At 40.3% G+C, this 22357-nt stretch overlaps 1 protein-coding gene across 2 annotated transcripts; it reads right to left on the reverse strand.

Moving 5' to 3' along the window:
- Nucleotides 1-51: 51 nt before the first annotated feature.
- On the reverse strand, nucleotides 52-20744 carry LOC124062912 (RNA-binding motif, single-stranded-interacting protein 2-like). 2 transcript variants are annotated; one of them, XM_046395992.1, is made up of 14 exons: nucleotides 20469-20744; nucleotides 13515-13711; nucleotides 10105-10163; nucleotides 8856-8947; nucleotides 5489-5646; nucleotides 5137-5216; nucleotides 4915-5024; nucleotides 4756-4802; nucleotides 4567-4660; nucleotides 4279-4329; nucleotides 4031-4141; nucleotides 3390-3470; nucleotides 3202-3292; nucleotides 52-3057 (listed from the first exon to the last, which is right to left on the reverse strand). In XM_046395992.1, the coding sequence occupies exons 1-13, from the start codon at nucleotides 20538-20540 to the stop codon at nucleotides 3215-3217; spliced, it is 1230 nt and encodes a 409-aa protein (XP_046251948.1). In that variant the 5' UTR covers nucleotides 20541-20744; the 3' UTR covers nucleotides 52-3057; nucleotides 3202-3214. The 2 variants fall into 2 exon arrangements, with proteins under 2 accessions (XP_046251948.1, XP_046251949.1); XM_046395993.1 differs by lacking the exon at nucleotides 20469-20744 and adding an exon at nucleotides 18659-19059.
- Between the last annotated feature and the right edge of the window lie 1613 nt (nucleotides 20745-22357).

Consider the following 22357-nt stretch of genomic DNA (forward strand, 5'->3'; position numbering starts at 1 on the left):
TTATGAGATACAACATGCAAATGGTACCTTGTGTAATAAAACTCATGCAACTCACAGTGAAAAAAGTTTTATTAAAAAATGACAAGTTCAAAATCAAACCAAGTTAAAAGTTTAATAGCTGTTTTTTTTTTTTTTTTTTCTATCAAGAGGACAAAGACCTGCATCATGGCACGGACAAACATTTACTGAGGAGAGGTTGTTTGGTGCACAAAACGAGACGGCATGGACATGAACATGAGTTGCGAACTGACCCCATGTGTGACTTGATATATTGAATGACCTTCAGCTAAAAGATTTCTAAATACTTCGCAATCCAAAATTAGCAGCAACAGTTCTTTAGACACAATAAGCCACCTTTCAGGTTTTCTTCAATATTTTGGACACAAAATAGTAAATATTTCTTTGCTTCATAGAGCTATGTTCAGAGTAGTTCGATGTAACAAAAATGTTTTCAACATTAGCAGTGCATGAAAAACAAAAATTCCAGTCAAGAGGTCCAAGAAGTCCACCAAATCTGAGTAACACATCACTATCCCCTTCCAGTGAAATCTAAGGCATTTCTGTGAAGTTAAATTTCCTCCTGGAAAAAGAACAGTTTCATGGTTTAAAAATAGAAAACAGCATCAATTACTCAGCAAGTTAACAAAAAAAGAATAGAGGGGACACACAAAACCATAACAAAAGCTGCAACTGGATGGAAAGGCAAATCACATCTAACTCCCCTCTACGGTGTCCATGTACAATAAAAGTTGGGTAGACGAGTGTGCGACCCGCCTTCATTCACATAACGTGCGCCTGCCAGCCCCCTGCCCCCCCTTTTTTCCTTTCTTTTTTTTTTTAGAGTTCCTACATTTTCTACAAAGGTATCAACAACCTTAATTTGGTATGAAATACTTCCCTTTTAATGCAGCAATTTTCCTAACAATTAACGAAGACGAATATGTCAGCCAGAAAACAAACAACTCTCAATGTGTACGTGTAATGAAAGCTAAAATCCATGTGAGCCGGAAAGTGAGGTGATCCATTGTCATGATGTGTGGTGTCTCTTGGATATCTGTAGTATTGCGTTTTTAAGGAAAATAAATTAATTGCATAGATCATCAGACCTTGGGTGTGTTTTCCTAACATTAGACGGAAGAGTAAAAGAATGTGGACACAGTACCAGCTGTGAACAGCCATGAGACCCACTGTAGTTGATTATTGCCTGTGAACCTTGCACACAAACTGAATCTACATTGCTCTGGCAGGATGAGGTAAGTCAAGGTTTTGAATATATATTTCTCCAACATTGTTCCCAACTGCTTGGGGCACAACTCTGTAACAATGCATCTGAACCTAGCACACATAATTCATCCGTGATCAGGAGTCATGTTCACAAAGTGCCAACATCTGGGACACGCACAGAACTGAAAAGTCCGCAGAAAACCTTAAAGCCTTTTTGACATCAACACTGAAACCAGAATGAGAGCAGAGAGAGTATGCAAACATCCAAACAAATCACTGTTAAAAACAAACAAAAAACCAAAACATGCATTTCTCACTATTTGGAGCACACAGCACACTATCAAAAATAAAATCAAAGCTTTTTTTGAAAAATAGGATCAATTTTAAAAGTATTAAAATTGAACAGTAAAAAAAGAACAAACTAAAGAGAACATTTAAATAAGAAATGTAAAAAAAACACGATGGTGAATAACAGATGAAGAAATAGATGCAAACACATAGCAACAGCCAATATTAAAGCATTTCTACACTGGCCATAATAATTCACTTTAATAGTGTTTCATGACGTTTTAACAGGACAGAGCCATGCTTTAGCAGTTGATCTCCATGTCTATGTAATAAGAACCTCATACTCTGATAAGTCTAATTCGTGCTTCAGAAAATTTGGTTTGGGGATTTAGTGAAGATTCAGCTTCCTCTTTTATCAAAGGGATGTGAGGAAATAAAAGAAAGCACACAGCAACACATAAACTGCCATGTTTGGTACAATTTGGTAAAATGTTGCCAAAAAATAAACGAAGCATTACTACACAGATGGAAGGAAATCAAGAGAAAGCCTAAATAAACTTAAATCTCTTATATACAGGCAGCTCTGTGTGAGATGTGATCTCTGTTATGGAACTTTGGGTTTCATCAAGTGGAGCAGCTCAAAGTGAATATTTAGAACCTTCTGATAATCTCTGGAATGCTTTCAATCTATTTAGCTCTTTTAAAGTCGTCTTTGAAGTCTGTCATTGGTGACCATCATCTCTAAATTTTCTGTTCTTTTTAATCTTCTGATTGTCTGAGGCTTTGTTGAGGTGGTTGGAACTATAAATTATCTGAGAGTCAAGTGCCAAAAAAAACAAAAAAAAACCCAAACAAACCTATTTCAGGTGAGGCTTCACACCTGATAAACCTGCTGCCACTTTGAGAGAAGCTAATCCAAATCAGCACCATATCTGTCTAAAATATGAGGGTCATCAGCTTTTTGAGAGACTTCAGTTTGTTTTTGAGCCTCCTGTAGTTCAAATATTTGCACCAGTCATTCAAAATAGGACACAAGAAGCTAGACACACATCAAAACAAAGAATTATGTACAAAAAGGGCAGGTTCAAAGCCTGAAAGTATCAGACAAAAAAAAGTGAAATAAAAACAGCATATCTTACGAAAGGTCAAAAGAAAACATGACTCAAACTAAAACATTTTGTTGAAATGTTCTTTTCCTGGTTTCATTCTAGCTCCTGGAGCAGTGTTAGGAAAGAATATGAGTAATGCTCAAATAACCTTTTAAACCTGTGTAGTGTGTGACTTTTTGTCTTGACTGTTATCAAAATAGACGCTCCTCGTTATGTTCTTCCATTTCCCATCACCTGCCATTCTCCAGCCTTGCTTGCTTGGAGTAAAAGAGTTTGTTTTAAAATATGAGTTTGTAGAAAATATCTTTTTGTTTTTGTCCGTTCTGTGTAACAGTCCGTGTTCCTCCCGAGTGCCCGGTGCCTTACGTGCAGAGTCGGTGTGCCGAGTTTTCAGCACATGGGCCCCTTGAGAGTCACTCTGGCTCCAGGGGAAGATCTGACACAAGACGACGAGACCAGCCAATTAGAAACAAGAGCTGCTGTAGCACCGCCTCCTTTTGCAGGATGTTTCTGGATTAAGATGTACGCGCGTACAGAGACACAAAACAAGCACACACAGACACGAGCAATGATCACCCACCTCTGCCACCTCTTCACTTGTTATGCTGGTAGGAGTAGGTTGTGTGTTCTGTGGGTGTCTCTATGGCAACGGGTTGTTGGACGGCACTTTCCTGAGAGGGAGGCAGAAAATATCAAATCCATGAGTGACTGTTTCACATAACAACTTAGTGTTAAAGCGTTCTAGTGAGAGAAAACAGGAGTCGGTACCTCAACTGAGATGTTGGTGGCAGGCACTTGGGTATACTGGGGGATGTAGGTCCCCTGCATAGATGTGTTTGCAGGCATGTACTGCAGGAAAATGGACATGATGAGTTGATTAGATACCACTGCTGCACTGGCAGTGACACTGGCAAATAAACCAGGTTTATTGTCATATGGATGGTGAAATTCTCATTCTCGCATTTAACCCAAGTATTAGGAGCAGTGGGCTGCCATTGTGCTGCCCCAGCTATAAGCCAGTGCCTTTGGTCAACAGCTCTGACAGGGGAAATTACCTTAAATATATGTTTTATGGTGGAAGCACCCAAAAGAATCCATGCAAACTGAGCCACTCAGCCACTGTGCAGGCAACTACACCAGACAGGACTTAAATGTGAAATTACATCTGTATTTATCAGCCTAAAACATTAACATTATTCCCCTGTTGATATAACCAATTCACAACGCTGAAAGTCGAATTATCTCCACCTAAGGCAGATCCTGAATCATCAATCTTGGTAAATATGCATGTGCTTGTAAAGTTACCTCACATGACTTTTGTATGTACAGGAAGTGTTTGAGCCACCAAAGTATCAACAATTTTAACAACTAAATCCCGATGACAGCTGAATGTTTCATTCTCTACTGACTGTGCCACTGCTGCCCATGGAGAGGTGGCTGAGCTGCTGTGTTAGGGGCCCCATCATCGAGGTCGGCTGGATGGACATGCTGTGGTCCATTCCTGGCGTCAGGACTGCTCCCTATTAAAAAAACATACAGCAGTGTCAGCATTTGCCACTAAGACAGAGAGACTATCTGACAGAATGTGAAGGCAGTCAAATATTAAAAGGCTTTTCCTGAAACAAAGACAATGAGGAAGGCAAACAGAAACACTCACTGTGGGCGGCATGATGTATGATTGATGATGTAACCAGGATGGGTTGTGTACCTGCAGGAGCAAGAAAGACACATGTGGACCAGGATAAGATTGCATAATATCAAAAGATTCAATCAAAGTGGAAAACAAACAAGCAAATCACCATACATATAGCTGCATTGTCTTTAAATTTATGATTAATGCTACACAATTAAGGAATTTATAGTGAGGGCAGGCCTTGGCTTGATTAAACCCCAAGTCTGTCAAGGTTTAGCATCTTAACTGACACCTTTGAGGGTCTGAAACTACCTGGTAAGTCGACACAGGTGAATGCATGTACGGAGAGAGGGAGGTCGGCCCAATAATCCGGTTGGTGGCAATGCCGTAGGGAGAGGAGTAGAACCTACAAGAAAGAGACACACAGTCGTCAGTCACCACAACACCTTGAGCACAGTCACCCTGGGTATAGAAGGGATTTGTCAGATTAGTAACACTGACCCGTTTTGTAAGGCTGTGGTGGGGTCATAGGTAAGGGTCATTCCTCCCTGGAGTAAAAAGGGCAATGTACTGTGTCAATATGAGGCTGATCAATGCACCATAATCACAAAAATAATACAGTGTTCTCACAGAATTCTTGAAGAAAATTCATAAACTCACAGTCTCCCCATCTCTGGTCCATGGCCGGCCGTTCTGCAGATATTTTCCTTGGCTCTGACGCTTCTTCTGGCCTCCATCAGCAAATTTACACAACAAGGGCTCTGATGGCACTGGACCAGTCAGAAAAAAAAATCATGTTATATGAACTTTGTGAAGATGCGATGTTCAAACAAGATGTCATCTAACAGACATGCAATGAAAAACAAAAAATGGAAACCTCACCTGGAACTCCAGGTGGAGTTTTGATATATTTGCCATTAAAATGTTGGATGATGGCTTCACATTTCTCAGTTGACTCCATCCTGCAGGAACATGTGAAAGTTCGTTAAAACAAACAATCACTGTATAGCAGGCTGTACAGTATCATGCACTGTGATGGGTGAAGTGTGCTGTGCGTACTCGCCACCAGAGGGCTCACTCACCATACATAGTGAAAAAACAAAGCTGATCTCTAATCCAAATACCGACTACTCTAATTTTCATATTTATCTCTGTTTAACTGGGTGTTTTCTTAAGATCACTAGTCAATTTTAGCTATCCTAATGCATGTAGTTAAGTAAACAAAGCCTTTTACCTGGCAAAGCCCACTCCCCGGCTGGTCCCGTTGGCGTCACGGAGGATGCGAGTGGAAATGGCCTGGCTGAATGGCTTCAGCATGTTCTCCAGCTCCTGCTCGTCCATGGACAGAGGCAGGTTGGAGATGTATAGGTTGGTGGGGTCCTGTTCCTGTTGCTGAATGGAGAAACGCCAAGAGAGGATTAAAGAATGAAGATGTGGAGATGACAGAGTTCTTTGTTTTCTTGGGGCAAAATCACGACCATATCGAGATGTCAGGAGCCCCTCCGAAAATCAAGAGCCATACAAAAGCTGTTGGCAGTACTGCGAGGGAATTAATATAACCTTTAAATAGCAAGGTTGTGATCAGTGTGTGAGATGTCTGGTATTTGGATGAGTGGCAGGTATGAGACATTAGACAATGAAAGTAAATAATCTGAGAGAAAGGGTCGAGGGTTTGAAGTTGAAGGTGGATTTCATTTTGGCCTCACATGAGAAAGTGAGCTGCAAGGGTGAAGAGAAAACAGACATTCAGAGATGGCGGAGATAGTATTCTGGCTGGACTTCAGCTGAACTTCTCCCTCATTTTCACTCTCTCTATTCTCATCTGTTCTACTTTTATTCAACCAACTCACTTCTCTATCACACGTTAATACTACACAGGGAGAAGACAGGCCCATTGTGTGAGACAGTCCTCTTAGGAGGCTGAAAGCTCAAGGTCCAGGTAATGTGATATCAAAGCATAATTGCATTTCAAATGGCGTTCCATCCATGGGTGATCTAAAATCATTATGTGCTCTCGCTCAGTGAGGAATCACAGCTGAGACACTTTGGACATAATCTGGAGGACATCTAAGCATTGTGCTATCATCTCCCCACAAGGCAAACAGTATCACCCTGTTTCCCAGGTCACGGTAATAATATGTCACTTGCATTCATGCGGTTATGTTCATTTGGTAATCCTGACCTTGAATGCAGGCACAGAGGCCGGCTCTGTTGGCTTGCATGAATCAGGCAATTTATGCAGCTCTTCCACATCTGAATTTGAAATTGTTAGAAAACAACCTGAAAGAAACTCTAAAGTTCCACAGTTTCATTTTATGCTTTTGAAGTATCCTGTAGGCTTTTTTCCCCTTTTGTTTGCCTCCTACTCAGACAAAGTTAATTTGACCGACGGCATCTTATAAGATAACTGATCTGTATCACCCTCCAACCATTATGCATATTCATTATCTCAGAGTGCAGATGTGATTAAAAACCTGTAAATGCGCTGTGAATTAATTTCCATCCTATGAATAATGCATGTGTAACAGCGACCTGTGCTGAAGGTGATTTCTCTTTCACCTCCCTCCTCCTCTTCCTCCTTCACAGCAGCACGAACTAGCGATGAAGCTCTAACCCATGAGAGCGAGCAGAAGAGACCTGCTGTGGGTTTTAACCACGAATGAGTCAGGCTGAGTCAGAGAGAAATCTGACGCAAACATAAGCCTTGTTGTAAACCCAGAGTGAAGGGGTGAGTGGAATCAAGTTATTTTGTGAGCAAGGAGCCGTATGAATGTCAGTGAGCCAGCTTAACGAGAGATCAGCTTTCCCAGGGTGTTGGTGGTGTGCATGTGTGTGTGTGTGCGTGCTTGTGAGTGTATGTCATAATCCGGTTGAGGCAAGGCTGGTGAAGTGCATGTGTGATTGTCAAGTGCTGTGCATGAATGGGTGTGTGTGTGTGTGTGTGTGCGTGTGTGTTCTGACAGAGCGGGTGGCTGGGCATAGGGCCCTGCTGACTGGGGAGCTGCTCAGACACTGAGTCAGATGCCACCAGGGAGAACAGACAGGTTCTTTGTACAGCGAGCTCAGAGAGCAGGCCCTGGGACACACTCCCCTTACCCTGTCACCACTATGAGGTACAACACACACACGCACACATCATGTACACATATGCACCAATGTACATGTAATCATCTGTGTTCTCTTGTTTTTCTACAGCACATTAATACCCATACGCTGATTTAAGTATACACCCATATGTGCATGCAGTGCACCACCCTGCAGACACATGTGATGCATGCACACACACACACACACACACACTGAGGATTAATTGGCTTATATTCCTGAACCATGGCTGATATAAAAAAAAACAAAAACACAGAAGGAAAGCAAGTTTATGAAATAACCCGAGACAGCTTTAAAATAAAATTCACAAGAAGCAGCTTAGACAAACAACAACCTTCCTGCTGCAAGGTTAATAGTTCACCATTTAATTTGTAGTTAATAATTCATCCTTGAACTTTTTGCTGAATCACAGTCAAAATATATGAAAGTTTTGCTGTTGTTTTTTTTTAGCTTCCTCTGGGAGAATAGGCAGAAGGAATTACAACCTTGATACCAAAAACGATGGGAGGCTGTGGAAAACGTAACAAAGGTAACACCAAATGTGATCATTTGCTAATCAAAGACAATATGTATAATGTTTTATCTCCTCAACTTCACTGATTTCTGTAATTATATGCTTATGGTGAATTTGATGCTGGCAACAAATTTCAAAAAAGTTAGGACATGGGCAAAAAGAAGACTGGGAAGGTTGTGTACTGCTGTACACCAGTTTGGATCATCCTCAGGTAAACAGGTCTGTTGGAAACAGGTGACGGTATTATGACTGTGTACGAAAGGGACATCCTCAGTCATTCACAAGCAGACTGCACCACTTTGTGAAAAACCGTATGTACATATGGTCCAGCAGTTTAAGAACATTTCACAACACATAATTGCAAGGAATTTAGCAGTTTCACCACCTATAATCTGTAATGTCATTAAAAGTTTCAGAGGATCCAGAGAAATCTCTACACATAAACGGCGAGGCTGCAAACCAGCGCTGAATGCTCGTGATCTTCAGCCTCTCAGGCGCCACTGCCTTAGAAACTGACATGATTGTGTAAAGGATATTACGACATGGGCTTGAAAACGCTACAACAAACCATTGTTGGTAAACACAGTTTGTTACTGCACCTACAAGTTAAGACTCTATCATGCAAAAGCCATGATATCAACAACGTCCACAAACGTAACTGGCTTCTCTGAGCCCAAGTTGTAAAAGCGTGCTGTTGTCTGACAAGTCTTCGATTCAAACTGTCTTAGGAAATCATGGATGTTGTGTCAACATTGTTGTGTCCAGTAATACAATACTGAGCCACATTCAGTTCCATTATGCTTACTGAGTTTTTTTTTTTTTATATATGAAAAGGTGATGTAACTCAGTGGTTCCCGTCATAATATTGCAGGTATGAAATTCAGTGATTGTATGATTGTATGGAAACAACAGTTTGAAATAAGCCAGCAGCATTCTGTAAGAAATAAACCCACAAAATATTGACATCTCGTGGGGTTCTTACCTTGGCCATCTGAGCCTGCACTCCACCCGCCTTCAGCGCCGTCACTGCCTTCTGAGCTGAGGCTGGACTGTCAAAGTCAACAAAGCCATAGCCTGCAGGGACGGAGACATACAACAAGACATACAAGTTATGACAATGAGACCTGTACACCACCGGACTCAATGGACACAGGCATGTAATTTGAACCCATGAAACACATATCATTGAGTATAAATCACCTACTAAATACATATAGTGTGAAGCTGGACACACACACACAAAACCTGGCATAAAAACAAGCACAAAAAAGACCAAAAAAACAGCATAATTGAGAAGAAAGTATGTCATGTGCTGTAACCTTACAACAACACACTTTCCATACTTTCAAAGCAGAACAGAGATGAAAAGATATTTTGCATCACTCTTGTGGGGTTATTTCACCTCTTTATTGTTGATATGCAGTGAAAAATACCACCAGCTGGCAAGATATGGTGTCAGTGAATACATTATCTACCGAGGATATTCATTTCTTAATTTATACAGCTTTGTGAACTGGACAGGTATGATTAGAAAAAACAACATAGTTCAACATTTCCATCTATGGAGCATTTATTGTTTCTCCCGTTTGGGTGGTTAAAATAAATTTATAGCAATGTTAAAAATTGTATGGATTTTATGCTGTTTACCTTCAATATTGGAAAGTATAGTCAGTAGTTTCTAATGTCAGTCAGAACTGCAATGATTAGTTGGTTAATCCATTAATCAATCAGCACACAGTTAATATACAACGATTATGATAATCAATTAAACAAAAACAGTAACAATTCAAGCATTCAAGCTTCTAAAATGACAGCCTTTTCTATTTTTCTTAATGTTTCATGCCACTAAACTGAATATCTTGTTTTTTCAAATGATGAACAAATTAGCCAATAATGAACATAACTGTTAACTGCAGCAGTTAATCATAATAGTCACACAGGAGTACAATGTAAATAACTTTAACACAGATAAAACATTCTTCAAGAAAGCACAGAATTAGCATACACCCTCTGCCTTATCCAACTGTCATAATAAAATTAATTTCATCATGGATGAACAATTGAAGTAATGCTTTGGCAATACTTTCCCTTGCTACTTATAAAACTAAACAAACTCCTTCAACATAAAGATCCCATACTGACAGACCTTTGAGCTCACACTGCCACCTCTACATGAACCGACCTGACTGGCTGACCAACCTCTGTTCAACCTCTATGCCTTTGCACCTCACCTTTGCACTTGTTGGTAGTCTTGTCCAGGATGGCCTTGGTGGATACGATTTTCCCATACCTGAAAAACATTGAGGTTTCAAACTCAAACTCGTCCTTGCACTGTGTGCTGAAAATAATGACTTGTTTACATTCAATATTAGCATTGCAACACTGCAGAGGAAATGTGATATCTCTCTGCATTTACCAAACCCTAAGTGACTGTGTTCCACGATGAGTGAGTCACATGACAAATCCAGTGCAATGACACTGAATTACACTATCTGATAATAAACGATGTGCATAGGGAGAATACATTCTTTTCCTTTTTTGGGGGGGGGGGCACATAAATGAAATGAAATGAGTAATGTCCCATGGGTTTCTGCATGCTAGAGAGAACTATAGATTTCCCATAACTTATTCATTCCAGCTCACACACAGATGTCAATGGGGATCATAACTCAAGGGGAAACCAACATGATGTGGCAACATGGTAAAAATAAATGTCTGCTGCATTTTCTGATTGCTTCTCAATGTAATATCAATATAAATATCTTGCATTATCTGTCTAGTCGGTCAGCTATAGATACTGCAGATGCAAATGATAGGCCTGATTCTGTGCTGCAGAGTGTCTATCGGTTTCCATCTCTCCAGGCATGTGCATGCAGTGTAATCTGATATGCCTCTCCTTGGCCGTCCCGTCCAATGCTGGCTCCCAGCCATACTCTCATTCTGCTAACCAGCTTCTCTCCAGGCAGTGACCCTCCACTGGGTCTTAGTGCCCCACAAAAGTAATTAAGCTTTCATCCAGTGACACTGCAGCACTGCCATATATATATATATATATATATATATATACTTGTACAGTGTATATACACACTGTATATATATATATATATATATATATATATGTATATAATGGTGTCCTGCTAAAATTGTAATCCAAAAATTAACCTGTTGGATTACTTCAAAATGGAAATGAAATGGTTTCTTTTAAAAATAATTTCAATTCTAAAAAGGATTACCTTCCCTTTAGAGAAAAAAAGAAATCTGTAAGTCTTTAATCCTTTACCAAGGAGGCTTAAGGTCACCCACAAACATGTTTTATGCTTTTACAGGATTAAATAATTATTCTAAATGATTGAATTGGGTGTTACAACGCTAAATTACATGACCACATGTTGGGAATATAAGTACCAGTATTAAATACACTTTATGTTCAGATTTTACTTGGATTTATGTCTACACAGAACAGTGCGAGAAGACCAAACCAACATTGGTTTGATCCTAAAATGACATTACATTTACATTATGGAACCCTTGCCCTCTTTCTGCCTGATTATATCAATCCACTGAGGGCTTTGAGAAAACAATATGATTATACTCCATAGATTTTAATGGTATCTGATTTCCAATTCATCTTCATTCTTATGTCTCATTTGTGTATATATTGTGTATAAAATAAAAACTTTGACATAAGTTAACAAAATTTATATATTTTTTTACCTGAGGTAGACAGACATTGTAATATGACATAATCATTTATTCTATCCAAATTATCTGCACATTGACTCCATTCAGTGTTGGTCAACTGAAGGTCTATTGTATTATGCATTTGACTTCCTATGTAACATTACTATTTAATGATGCATTTCTGATTCTAAGCCATAAGATGCCACTAACTGGACAAGACAGATGTGTCAACATTGTCTGTTTTCACATGCATTAGCACGTTGGGTACACGGCAATCCCACCAGTCTACAACTTCACATTATGACCAGCATTTAAGCTGTGGGCTGTGCTTTCCGCACTCCCCTGCTTACACAGTTGAGATACCCGTTCACTTAATTGCACTCAGGAACTCGGACTACATGATGCTGAGTGGAGAGAGGGGCTAGAGACTCAGCCATGTGTGAGAGAGCGCAGCTTTGTCCGGCCCAATGTCCATCCATGGTCAACCACCAGAGACGGACCAAGGCGAGAACCAGGGCGGCAGCGAGGCACCCAGAGAGACTGCCGGGGCCGGAGATGGAGAACCAACCCCCATCCCCTCCTCTCATCCCTGTCTCCCTACACAGCTCATCTCAGAGCATGCATACGACAACTCTCTGTGTGGGGGGAGGGGAGCTTTGGGACTGTTATGTCCTGGTACTGTGCTCACATTTACTGTTCAAATCTTGAGTTAAACTAGTCACATTCACTCTGTGACTTGTATTTCCTACTGTTTTACATCCTTGTCTACAAGCATTTCCCCTATTAACTATTATTGCACATAATATTCTCTCTCTGTCCAGTTTAACTGAGAATTGCACTGACAATTGTGCTCTGCTAAAAGGCAAATTTCATGCAGTGATTTTATCTGCTCTGTAAAAGCAGAAATATGAGAACTACCCCCACAGAACACCACCTGACACACAAACTCTGAACTCCATTCACTCCTCCCCCTCTGATTCTCTCCATCCAATCCCCCCCACCCCCATGCCATTGCCCTTGTTTGTCTTTCCCTTTCCCCTGGGCCCGCCGTTTCCTGTAGGGTTGGGCAGCCTCATGTGAGCCATATCTTCCAGACAGCTGTAAAATAGCAGGCCTCTCCCTCCCTTTCTCCCTTATTCAGTCTCTCTAACCCCCTTTCTCTCATTTTTTCTCTGCTCTTCTGGTCCTCATCACCAGGCTCCAGAATTCAATTATGTGAACCCAGTTCATTCATCTCAGCCCAACTTGTACTGACGTCTTCCACTGAAGGCCTAACAAACATATAAGATGGACTGCATGATGCTGTTGTTTAATCTCTGACTACATGCAGAGTTTTGAAAGACTTACACTCACACTGATGAGCAACACAGTGCGGTATTTATAGTGCAGAATATCACTTTGAATTAGAATAGTGGAGACTCATTGTCATCAAACTGTACTATGATAATTTACAAGACTAAAGCACAGAGGAGAAACAACTCATACAGGCCAAAAGTCAAAGAAGGAGCCAGAGGAGACATAGAAAGAAAGAATTAGAGTGAGAGACGGAGACTAAACATTCTGTACCTAGTTGTTGGAAAGCCTGTTCTTAGCTGTGCCAAACTGAAAGGTCTTACTTTGCTGTCCAAATGATTATTGGTTTTTCCACAAGGCAACTAAATGACGGGCCCTGGAAATGTCTGGAAGAAAATATGTCCCTCTTCTTCGAAAAAGAAATAGCTGCTGAGGTGTGCTGTAGTACGCCTCTCACGTGTAAGGAAGTCACACAAGTACATAGTCCTGTAATCCTTGATGCATTCAACCAGTCAGCCATTGTCCATCTATCCATGCACCCATCATTCTGTTCAGTCTTAATCTGCTCTGCAACTGCAATCTGTTTCATGTTCACAGTGCACACCCAGCGAGAGATTTACTGGATGTACACGCAGAGGTTGGAGAAACTGTGTTTCAGATGACTTACGGCTGGCAGAGTTTGACCAGATCTTGGTCTGTGGTCCCGGGGTGAAGGCCACGGATGTACAAGTTGGTTTTGCTCAGCTGCTCTCCTCCACTGCTGCTGCTGCCATTACTGATGGAGGTGGTGGTAGAGTTGCTATTGCTGTTGTTGTTAGGGCTTGGAGGAGCCATCTGATGGTTGGAAGGGGACACATACGTCTGCTGCAGAACAAAAGGGAAGCACAGCCAGATTTAGGATGGTGCAGTTGTACACTAAGCAGATACGTCTTCAGGTACATGAAATTAATGAAATTAATTGTGCACACTCGTACAATATAGTTTCTAATTGGATATGAAACAACAACAACTGCGTAATTGTCTGCGGATTAACCTTCAAACTACATGAGAAAGTAAATTAAAGACACAATAAGATGGCAAAAATGGCAGGTTAGATGAGAAGAGATGGAAAGTATAAAAGTAAGATATACTCCTGATTCCTATCCGAGCTTTAAATTTCCAACATTTTCAATATGTACAGTACAAATACGAATATGATGCAATCAATATGCAAGGTTGCAATATTTACCGTAAGCAGAATTGAATGCATGTATTAAAAGGTCATAAATCCATAAAGTATCTATGCATGTGGTGTGATGACAATGTACTTCAGGCCCTGAATGAGTCCTGGTTTACCAATGATGAGAATCATGAGAATCACCAACTACAAGGCACTGCAGATACTTCAAGAATTTACTGTTAAAATGAAACAAATTCCTCTAAGCAGCCAGCAGCAACACAGCACACCCTGCATGGGCCCAACAAGTCAACAGGACTGATGTGCCCAACAAGTCAGTGTTCACTATCAGCCTGTGCAGAAATGCATTAAGGCTGGCAATGTTTTGGAATATGAAGTATGAACCAGTAAGGAGAAAATCTTCACAGACTAGCTGTTATTATATCATATTCATTAATACATCCCATCTGAACATCATCAGGGACGTCAGTGGACATAGTTCAGACAATATTTCTTTGTTTACCAGAAACTGTTCTGTGGCGATACCAACCCTATCTAATAAAATGTTGTTGTCTGTAAAAATTTTACATGCATAAGTGAAGGCTGGGTCAAGGAATCCTGACACAGAATATCTGACACACACGGCACACCAATAATCATGGAGACATATTGCAGGTTGTCTACAAGACACAGTATACCTGTTGATTTGACTGTGAATGTTGAAACATTACCTTCACCGTTATTTATTGAAGTGTGCCACTCAAACTGAACTACATTAAAACAGTACAGAACTATGTTTGGCGGAAAGGAAAACCGCAAAAAATTACAGTATAGGTTCAAACTAAATTTTGCCCATCTTGTGGTGACAAGTGAGCCCTTTCATGAATGCAAAAACAAAGCATATAACATTAAATCTGTCTCGAGCTAAAGTGGCTGAGCCTCACACTGCTGCAAGAGAGGCTTTTATGTTGTGGGTGTAAGCTGGAAGAATTTTTGTGAACTGTTTTCATTGTGAATATCTGAAATGGTTCCAATCAAAACTGTTCAAAAGAAGATCTATGGATTGTTCACAGTAACCAGACTTTGTTTCTAGAAACAAACTCTTATACTGGCTTTTTCTACTTGAATCTTTCATTGCTTTGAGCAGCAAAAAAACAAATTACGATCAGCACTGTTGTCTTGGGCTGGTGGCAAAAATCTCAAAAGCTAATCTATCTGAATGGGTAGATTCCTGTAAATGTTTTTTAGATTAGGGAAAACTAAGCATTATGGTAACATATGTAACAAAGTATGAAATGATCAGTATGTAGAGACTTTGCTCAGCTCAACACATGCATGCAGGTAGTGAGCATCTTGTTGGTTGGTCATCAGCATAAATGCAGCCACATATAAGACCGTGATAAAGAATCTTAAATGCATGTGCAGAGATGTGTGCATACACACAATGATTTCACGTGATGACTCTTTTCACAAAGGTTTTGAAACCTTTTAATCCTCTGGACCATAGTCTGGAATAAACAAAATCAAACTGGTATGGAAGTAAAATGTCAACTGGTGTTGCCTTCCCTTCAGTGCTGGCGGAGGAGGAACTGTTTGATTAGTTAGGGTCACCAGGCCCGGCCCCAGGGAACAATGAGATGGCTTGTTGGACACCACAAGGTCAGCACTGGAGCGCTAGCTTATTAACAGAGAAGGAGTCATCAAACGACTCCTGGAATAAAGCTAACTCTGTATTTCACTGCTGTGAATCTCTTCTAACCAGCTATAGTTCAAGAGAGATTTGAATGTTTAAAAGTCATATTTTATTATTTAAACTGGAGTTTTAAAAGTCAAAAATAGGATTTGAACATTTAAATCTTAAAGTATGAATGTTTGTTTCATATTCACAATGCTTGCAGCCTAATTTACGTAATGTTAAAAACAGAAACTAAAAAAAGTTAACACAATATGTGGGAGAAAAAAAAGAAGCTCAAAATAGTTTAATACGCCTGGACAGGAAAGAAAGAAAGAAAGAAGAAACATCCTATCATGTGTGCTACAAACAAATCCTAAACAATCAACTAATAGAGTTCTTACAAAGTGCATTTTTTTATTGCTCACACGTCACATCAGTCAAAACAGAAGTTCCACTACAACGTCCAAAATTGCTGAGAATTACAAAGAAACGCGCGGGGTACAGCTGCTTTACACAGACGGTAATGTTAGATAGTTGTTTGTTTGCAACTTTTACAAAGCGTCACCCAGTGTAAGATATTGGTAGTTGTTTTTAACATGGTGCTTGTTAGGGATACAAATTAAATATTTTTCCTGGTCAGACACTAGTATACGTCAAGGACAATTTTCTAAACTTTGTTCAACATACAGTTAATCACTCTTGGATAAAATGAACTGATAATACCGAAGCTGAAGGAAACCCCTCCTCGTTTCAAACTGAGTACATAAAGACTTTTCAAAATGATGTTTCTGCTTCGTGAAACCTTTACACTGTACTTCTATGAAATCGACATTGATTCAGCTGATGCACTGATGTTAATCTACTTCAAGCTAATTGTCTTGGTGGGACAGTTAGCGAGGAAAATCGACACATTATTAAAGATAAATGCCAAGCAGTTGTGCACTCTGATCTTTTCCTTCTAACTTGTATATGTGTGTACGCATAATATAGCAACATCCTTCCAGACACTACTGGCAGTAGCAGCACCAATTATTATTTTGCAAACTTTACTGTATCCAGTCTACCTGACTGCCTTATATTTTCCAAACTGTTCCAAAGGAATCAGTCTTCAGAACCTACTATCCGTCTCTTTAGTCAAGCTGAGAAAATCACAGTGACTCACAGTGCCTATTCATCTCGGCCCTCTTCTCTAATCTCCCTCTCTTCTTTAGCATCAATAGTACGCTGTTTGTTTTTCCACAATCACAGCCTCTTCCTGTGGTTTCCCTTGCCTTCACTGTAGGCGGCCTGCACAGACTATCAGGAGGGATGCACCTGCAGATGCCTGGGGTGATAGGATCTGACGGGAGACCGAGTCCAGGCCTGAGCCCAGCTAGTGAGGCCTGTCTAATTGGGATCTGAGCTTGTTAGCAGAAAGTGCTAATCCCTCTCATGTGCTCTCAAGTCAGGAGGTAGTGTCTCATTAGGACTGCTCTGTTAGGCTCTTTCTGAGAAAAGGATGGCAGTGAAACGCATACACACCTACTCCCCATCTGCCCCAGCGCCAGCTCCAGGTGTTGTGCCCCCCCATGTAAAGCAGCGTGTAATTTGCTGGTGCAAACATGGGAAAATGTGCATGAAGAAGAGCACAAATGCAGTCAGGAAGGAAAAAAATCAGAAAGTATGACAGGAGTCTTAAAGATGCAAGATTGAGAAACACAGTTCTCATTTTTTCATCCGGTAAGGTTGCATATCCCTTCTGTCTGTGCCAAAGACCTGAGCTCCAGGAATATTACTGATTTCCCTCCTACTAGTTACTTTACCTTACATGCATCGCAGTGTCTTCTCCTGAGCATTCTTTACATTCCTCTGCAACACACTTGGTTGTGTTTCTCTCCTGGTAGAGGACAGGAGTTCATGTTTTGGGTTTAAGATTAAAGCTGTGATATTGAACTACATTCATCAGGCATCACAGTTTTTTAAAGATGTTTTTGGGCCTTTTTAGCATTTATTTAGAGAAGGTGTGTGTGTGTGTGTGTGTGTGGGTCGGGGGATGACATGCAGCAAAGGGCCACAGGCTGGAATGGAGCCAGGGCTGCTGCTGAGGACTCTCAACATGGGATGCATGCTCTATCAGGTGAGCCACAATGGTGGCCTGGGGTATAACAGTTCTGTGGGAACAGGCCTTCTTAACAAGACAAGATCAGCCCAGAAATACAGGGCTAATAACAAATTAATCCAATCCTACCCGTGAATGCTCAGCTGCTTCCTACCTCTCTACTACTGCAACAACTACTCTCTATACAGAGAAGCTTAATATTCTTTTAGTTCTCATATCAACCATTACTATCACAGAGTATGCAGTTATAGTTACAGAAAGACAAATGAGCTACTTGCCTTATTATGATATATTCTATAGCTACAGCATGGTGAAAGGGAGCATAGTCCAGGCAGCAGCTGAAGACTGATGAGGTGATTACAGTTATAGAGAACGCAGAGGTGATGCCTGTAGGGAGTGCAGGTGAATCAAGGACTTTTTCATCCAAGAGAGAACAACGAGGGCCAAATAGTATTATAGTATTAGTATAATGTCTATAGTATTAGCTAAGAAATGAGTCAGATTCTGTGACTGTGCTTGAATGCTGGCAACATAAATCTTTTGCGCAGCTCATAACTGAGGATGTTGGAACAATCTTACAAAATCTCCTTCAGCTTATTCCATTTAGTTCTTTCATTTAATTGTCTTTCTCCCAAGTTAGGCTGTAAGTAATTTCCTATAGGAGCTAAAAATAATTATATTATGGTTCGCTATGGTATAGTTCTTTCCATTACCATACAATAGTATTTCAATAGTGCACAAGACAAAATCTCTGTATTATTATTATTATTATTGTTATCTCTATAGTAGTTATTATTTTGCTTTACAGGAAGTATATGTTTTAGAATACATGACATGTTGTATCTTGAATGAGAGAGAAAAATCTTAAATGTAGAGTCCTACCTGGTTAGCTATAGAAACTTTAAAAGGCACCGTGGAAAAGATCATGGTGTCACAGACACAATCTCTTTATATTATATTTCTGCAGCTGCAGGCGAAAAAAGAAAAAAAGAGAGCAAGAAAAACAGCGCAAGGTGGAAAGATCCAATTGAGAAAAGTAATAAAAATCCTTGGGGTCCTGTGACTAAAGGGTCAGACTTGTCCTTGCTTTCTTTCTGACTCAGTCCAGTTTCTTTAAAAACAAATACACAAAACAAAAACAGAAAAATCTTAACAGATGTTTTAAAAAAGTCTCCTCTTAACAGATATCAGGCACTCTGAAGAAAAAGTAAATCTTAAGGTGAGGAACTCATCATTCAAGAGGAATGCTCAGGCTCTCTTCTTCATGTGAACTGAACCACTGACAGACAAGAAATCAAGGTATGTGAAACACACAGGAGAGAGAGAAAAGAAGGGGAGGGGGGTTAATCGAAAGCAGAGGAAAGGGGGGGAAATCTCTTAATCCTTTCTTTTCTCCGCCCTTTTTCCCGTAGTAAAAGACACAGATCAGGGGTTGCCACTTGACGCCGGATTTACAAGACTTCTCTCTGTGTGACTCTGGCACTCTAACAATGTGAAATGCGCAAAAAAAAAAAAGTGTGTGTATGTCTTCTTTCAAGAAAAAGGTTGGAGTTTGCATGGTTCTTCTTGAAATGAGCACACTGTCTGAATCCGGGGATTCCAGGAATTCCAGGTCATTAATCTGAGCAATGTGAATTCTTGCCAGCCGTGAGGCAGGGGAGAGAATGACATGGGTAAGGAGGGGGGTATTTGATTTCAGCTTTATTCAAATGTTATTCAAGAAATGCTGAGAGTCATGTGTCAACATACTTCATATGCCACGGCACATACACTTCAGCTGCAACATTTTTAGGACACATTACGGCATGGATTCTTAATAGTTTAACAGTGTCTTCAAGAATCAGCTCTGAAACAACTAAAACCCCCCAATATATTAATTTAAAACTGTGATTTGGGTTTTTTTTTGGTGTGTCCCTCAATTTAACATTAAAAATCAATAGATTAGATAACAATGTCATCCCATGAATTATTCATATGAGAAGACAAGCTAATCGATATTAGACCTGCACTGTTTCAGCTCTGCTGTCATTGATCCATCCCTGATCCTCGCATAAAGCCACATATCTTACATGTACATTAGAGTTATTACACGGGCTGAACAACTTTACTCTTTTTCATTGTGCCATACAAACCCTCTCAGTCATCATCAGTAGGAGTGAAGGGGTGGGGCATGTCGGTACGCGTAAAAGAGGAAAAAAAAAAACTTTACTAACTTGTGGTTAATTCAGTGAAATCAGTCCCTAAACGAAACGCAGCTCAACCAACCCCAACGAATTCATATAAAAGTAGAATATGATCAGCCTTTTAAGCTTCTTCTGAGCCTCACAAGCATCTACAGCAACATTTGTAAGCTGTACTGTGCGTGCAGTGCAGCCAGGGTATAGGAAGAGAACAGCGACCGTGTCGGGAAAAAAACCGAAAGCAAACTGAAGTAGTAATCTACAGGCAATGTAACGGGCCTTTACTTTGTAACAGCTTAACAACGCTATTAAAGAGCCCACAGCAAATGTTGCAGCGGCGAGTAAAAGAGTTTAAACGTCGCCTGTGATCCACTTTTCAAGGACACTGCAGCTTAAACAACCGAGCAGCTTTTTAACTGAAAGAGGCAGACCTCGAACAAACGCCGTATCGAGAAATGAGTCCGCGAGTCGTCTAAAAGAGGACAGAAGTGGGCTGCGGTAACGTTGCTTACCCTCTTGCTGTTTTTGCCCGTGTAGCCGTTGTATGGGTTGATTCCTGTCCTTGGCGGCACAGAGAGCAGCATTTTTACGCGGCGCTGTGTCCGGAGGAGTGGAGCGAGCGGAGAGCCGAGGCAGTCAGCTGACGTCAGCCAGGGAAATTCAGCCAGGAACAGCGGGAGAGATTGGAGTCGCTCTTCAGCAGCGCTGTGATGTGCTCCACACTCCACACGGGCTGTATGATCGTGTGTTTTATCTGACTTTATCTCATTGGCTTCAAGCCCTATGAGCGTCTACTTCACCCCCCCACCCCCCAAAAAGAATGATCAGTTTTATTCAGGGGATAAATGAGCTTTACTTTTGGTAGAAATGTAAATTACGCTCTATCAGTACCAAGTCATCAAAGCAGCCCTGTGTGGTTTAGGATTTGGACAAGAAATGCACAAAGGCAGATTCCGACTTGTGTGCCAGAGTCAGGTGTGGAAGTTGTGTGATTTTGAGACGGCGGGGGGGCATGTTGGATCCTACCCTCTGCAGCTTTTCACTCGATCTATTTAGCGGTTGGTTTTAGTGTCTAAAGTCTAGGTTAACTGAGATTCAGGTCAAGAGGCAATAATGCATCACAAGTGAAAAGGAAGAGCCCAATACGTGTATTTCCTGGGTAGGAAGTAGACATAACTCACTGTAAGCTGGAATAACTTTTACTTCCCCGAAAAAAAGATTTCTGAAACATTATAAGATGACCTGATGTGGCCTATTCTTCCTTAATTGTCATATTTTTTTATTTTTTATTTTTGTAGCAGCAGAAATTTTCTCCAGGCTGACTGCAGTGAAAAGCAAGTTCTGTACTGGATACTGAATTAGCAGACATCTAAAAGATCTGGAAAACTATCCTGAGAATATGTGTACGGTAATACAAATACAGATGCACAAGGTAGCATAGTGCTCATTTCCAGTGTAAAATGATAACATATCCCAAATAAACTATTTGCCTTAATTTTTAAGTTTTATTGAATCTGCCACAAAAGATAATTCAGGATATTTTCAGTCACTTTTTCAGTTTTTGGCATAATGACAATTTGCACTGACAGTTTGGTCAAGCCCAGGAGTGGAGGCAGCCAACCAAAAGCCAAGCCTTGGTCACCTGATACTGAAAGGGAAAAAAAAAAAGTTTAATCAACAAAATATGTCGTTTTATCGACTTCATTGTTACATCCATGCTGTCTTATCTGGACCATCTTTGTTAATTGTGGCCCAAGTTCATACATATAACATGAAAATACAAAGAAACAAATAATGTAAAAATGGAGAAGCTTTGAAATGGCATTTACGTCATCATGGCACACTAAACAAATGAGATTAATCCATAATTAACAGCTCTTTACAGCTGGCCAGCCATTATCTTATGGGTAACAGGGAAGCTCTCTGGTGTAGATTTCCTGCCTTTAGATAAAGAATAAATTAAAGAAAACGTTACTGTACACCTAAAAAAAGAAAACAGGAAAAGAGGCTGCACATATACTGTATGTGTAGAACAGCAGTGCCATTCAAATCTATAATCTTTATCTAATAAGATTAGAGGCAAGAGGAAATTAAATGTCTGAAGTTTGTTACATTACACTACATGCAGAGTCATACATATTTGTGACCAAAGTGACCCACATCTCTACTGACTTCTTCACGACTTAAATCATGCAGATGTTAACACTGGAAGGTATAGCTGCACTTTTACCAATTTACACACTGTTGTGGTTCTGGATCTAATGTAAATTTACAAGTACGTCTTCATAAATAAGGTAACTAAGTCAAAAGTTATCTTGCATCCCTTCATCAGTGCACCAGTTGTCATGCTTGTAGATTGCTCTCATATGAATAAAAAAAGTGTTAAGTGTTTGTGTCGACA

Source organism: Scatophagus argus, chromosome 8, assembly GCF_020382885.2.
Source record: "Scatophagus argus isolate fScaArg1 chromosome 8, fScaArg1.pri, whole genome shotgun sequence".
NCBI lineage: Eukaryota > Metazoa > Chordata > Actinopteri > Scatophagidae > Scatophagus > Scatophagus argus.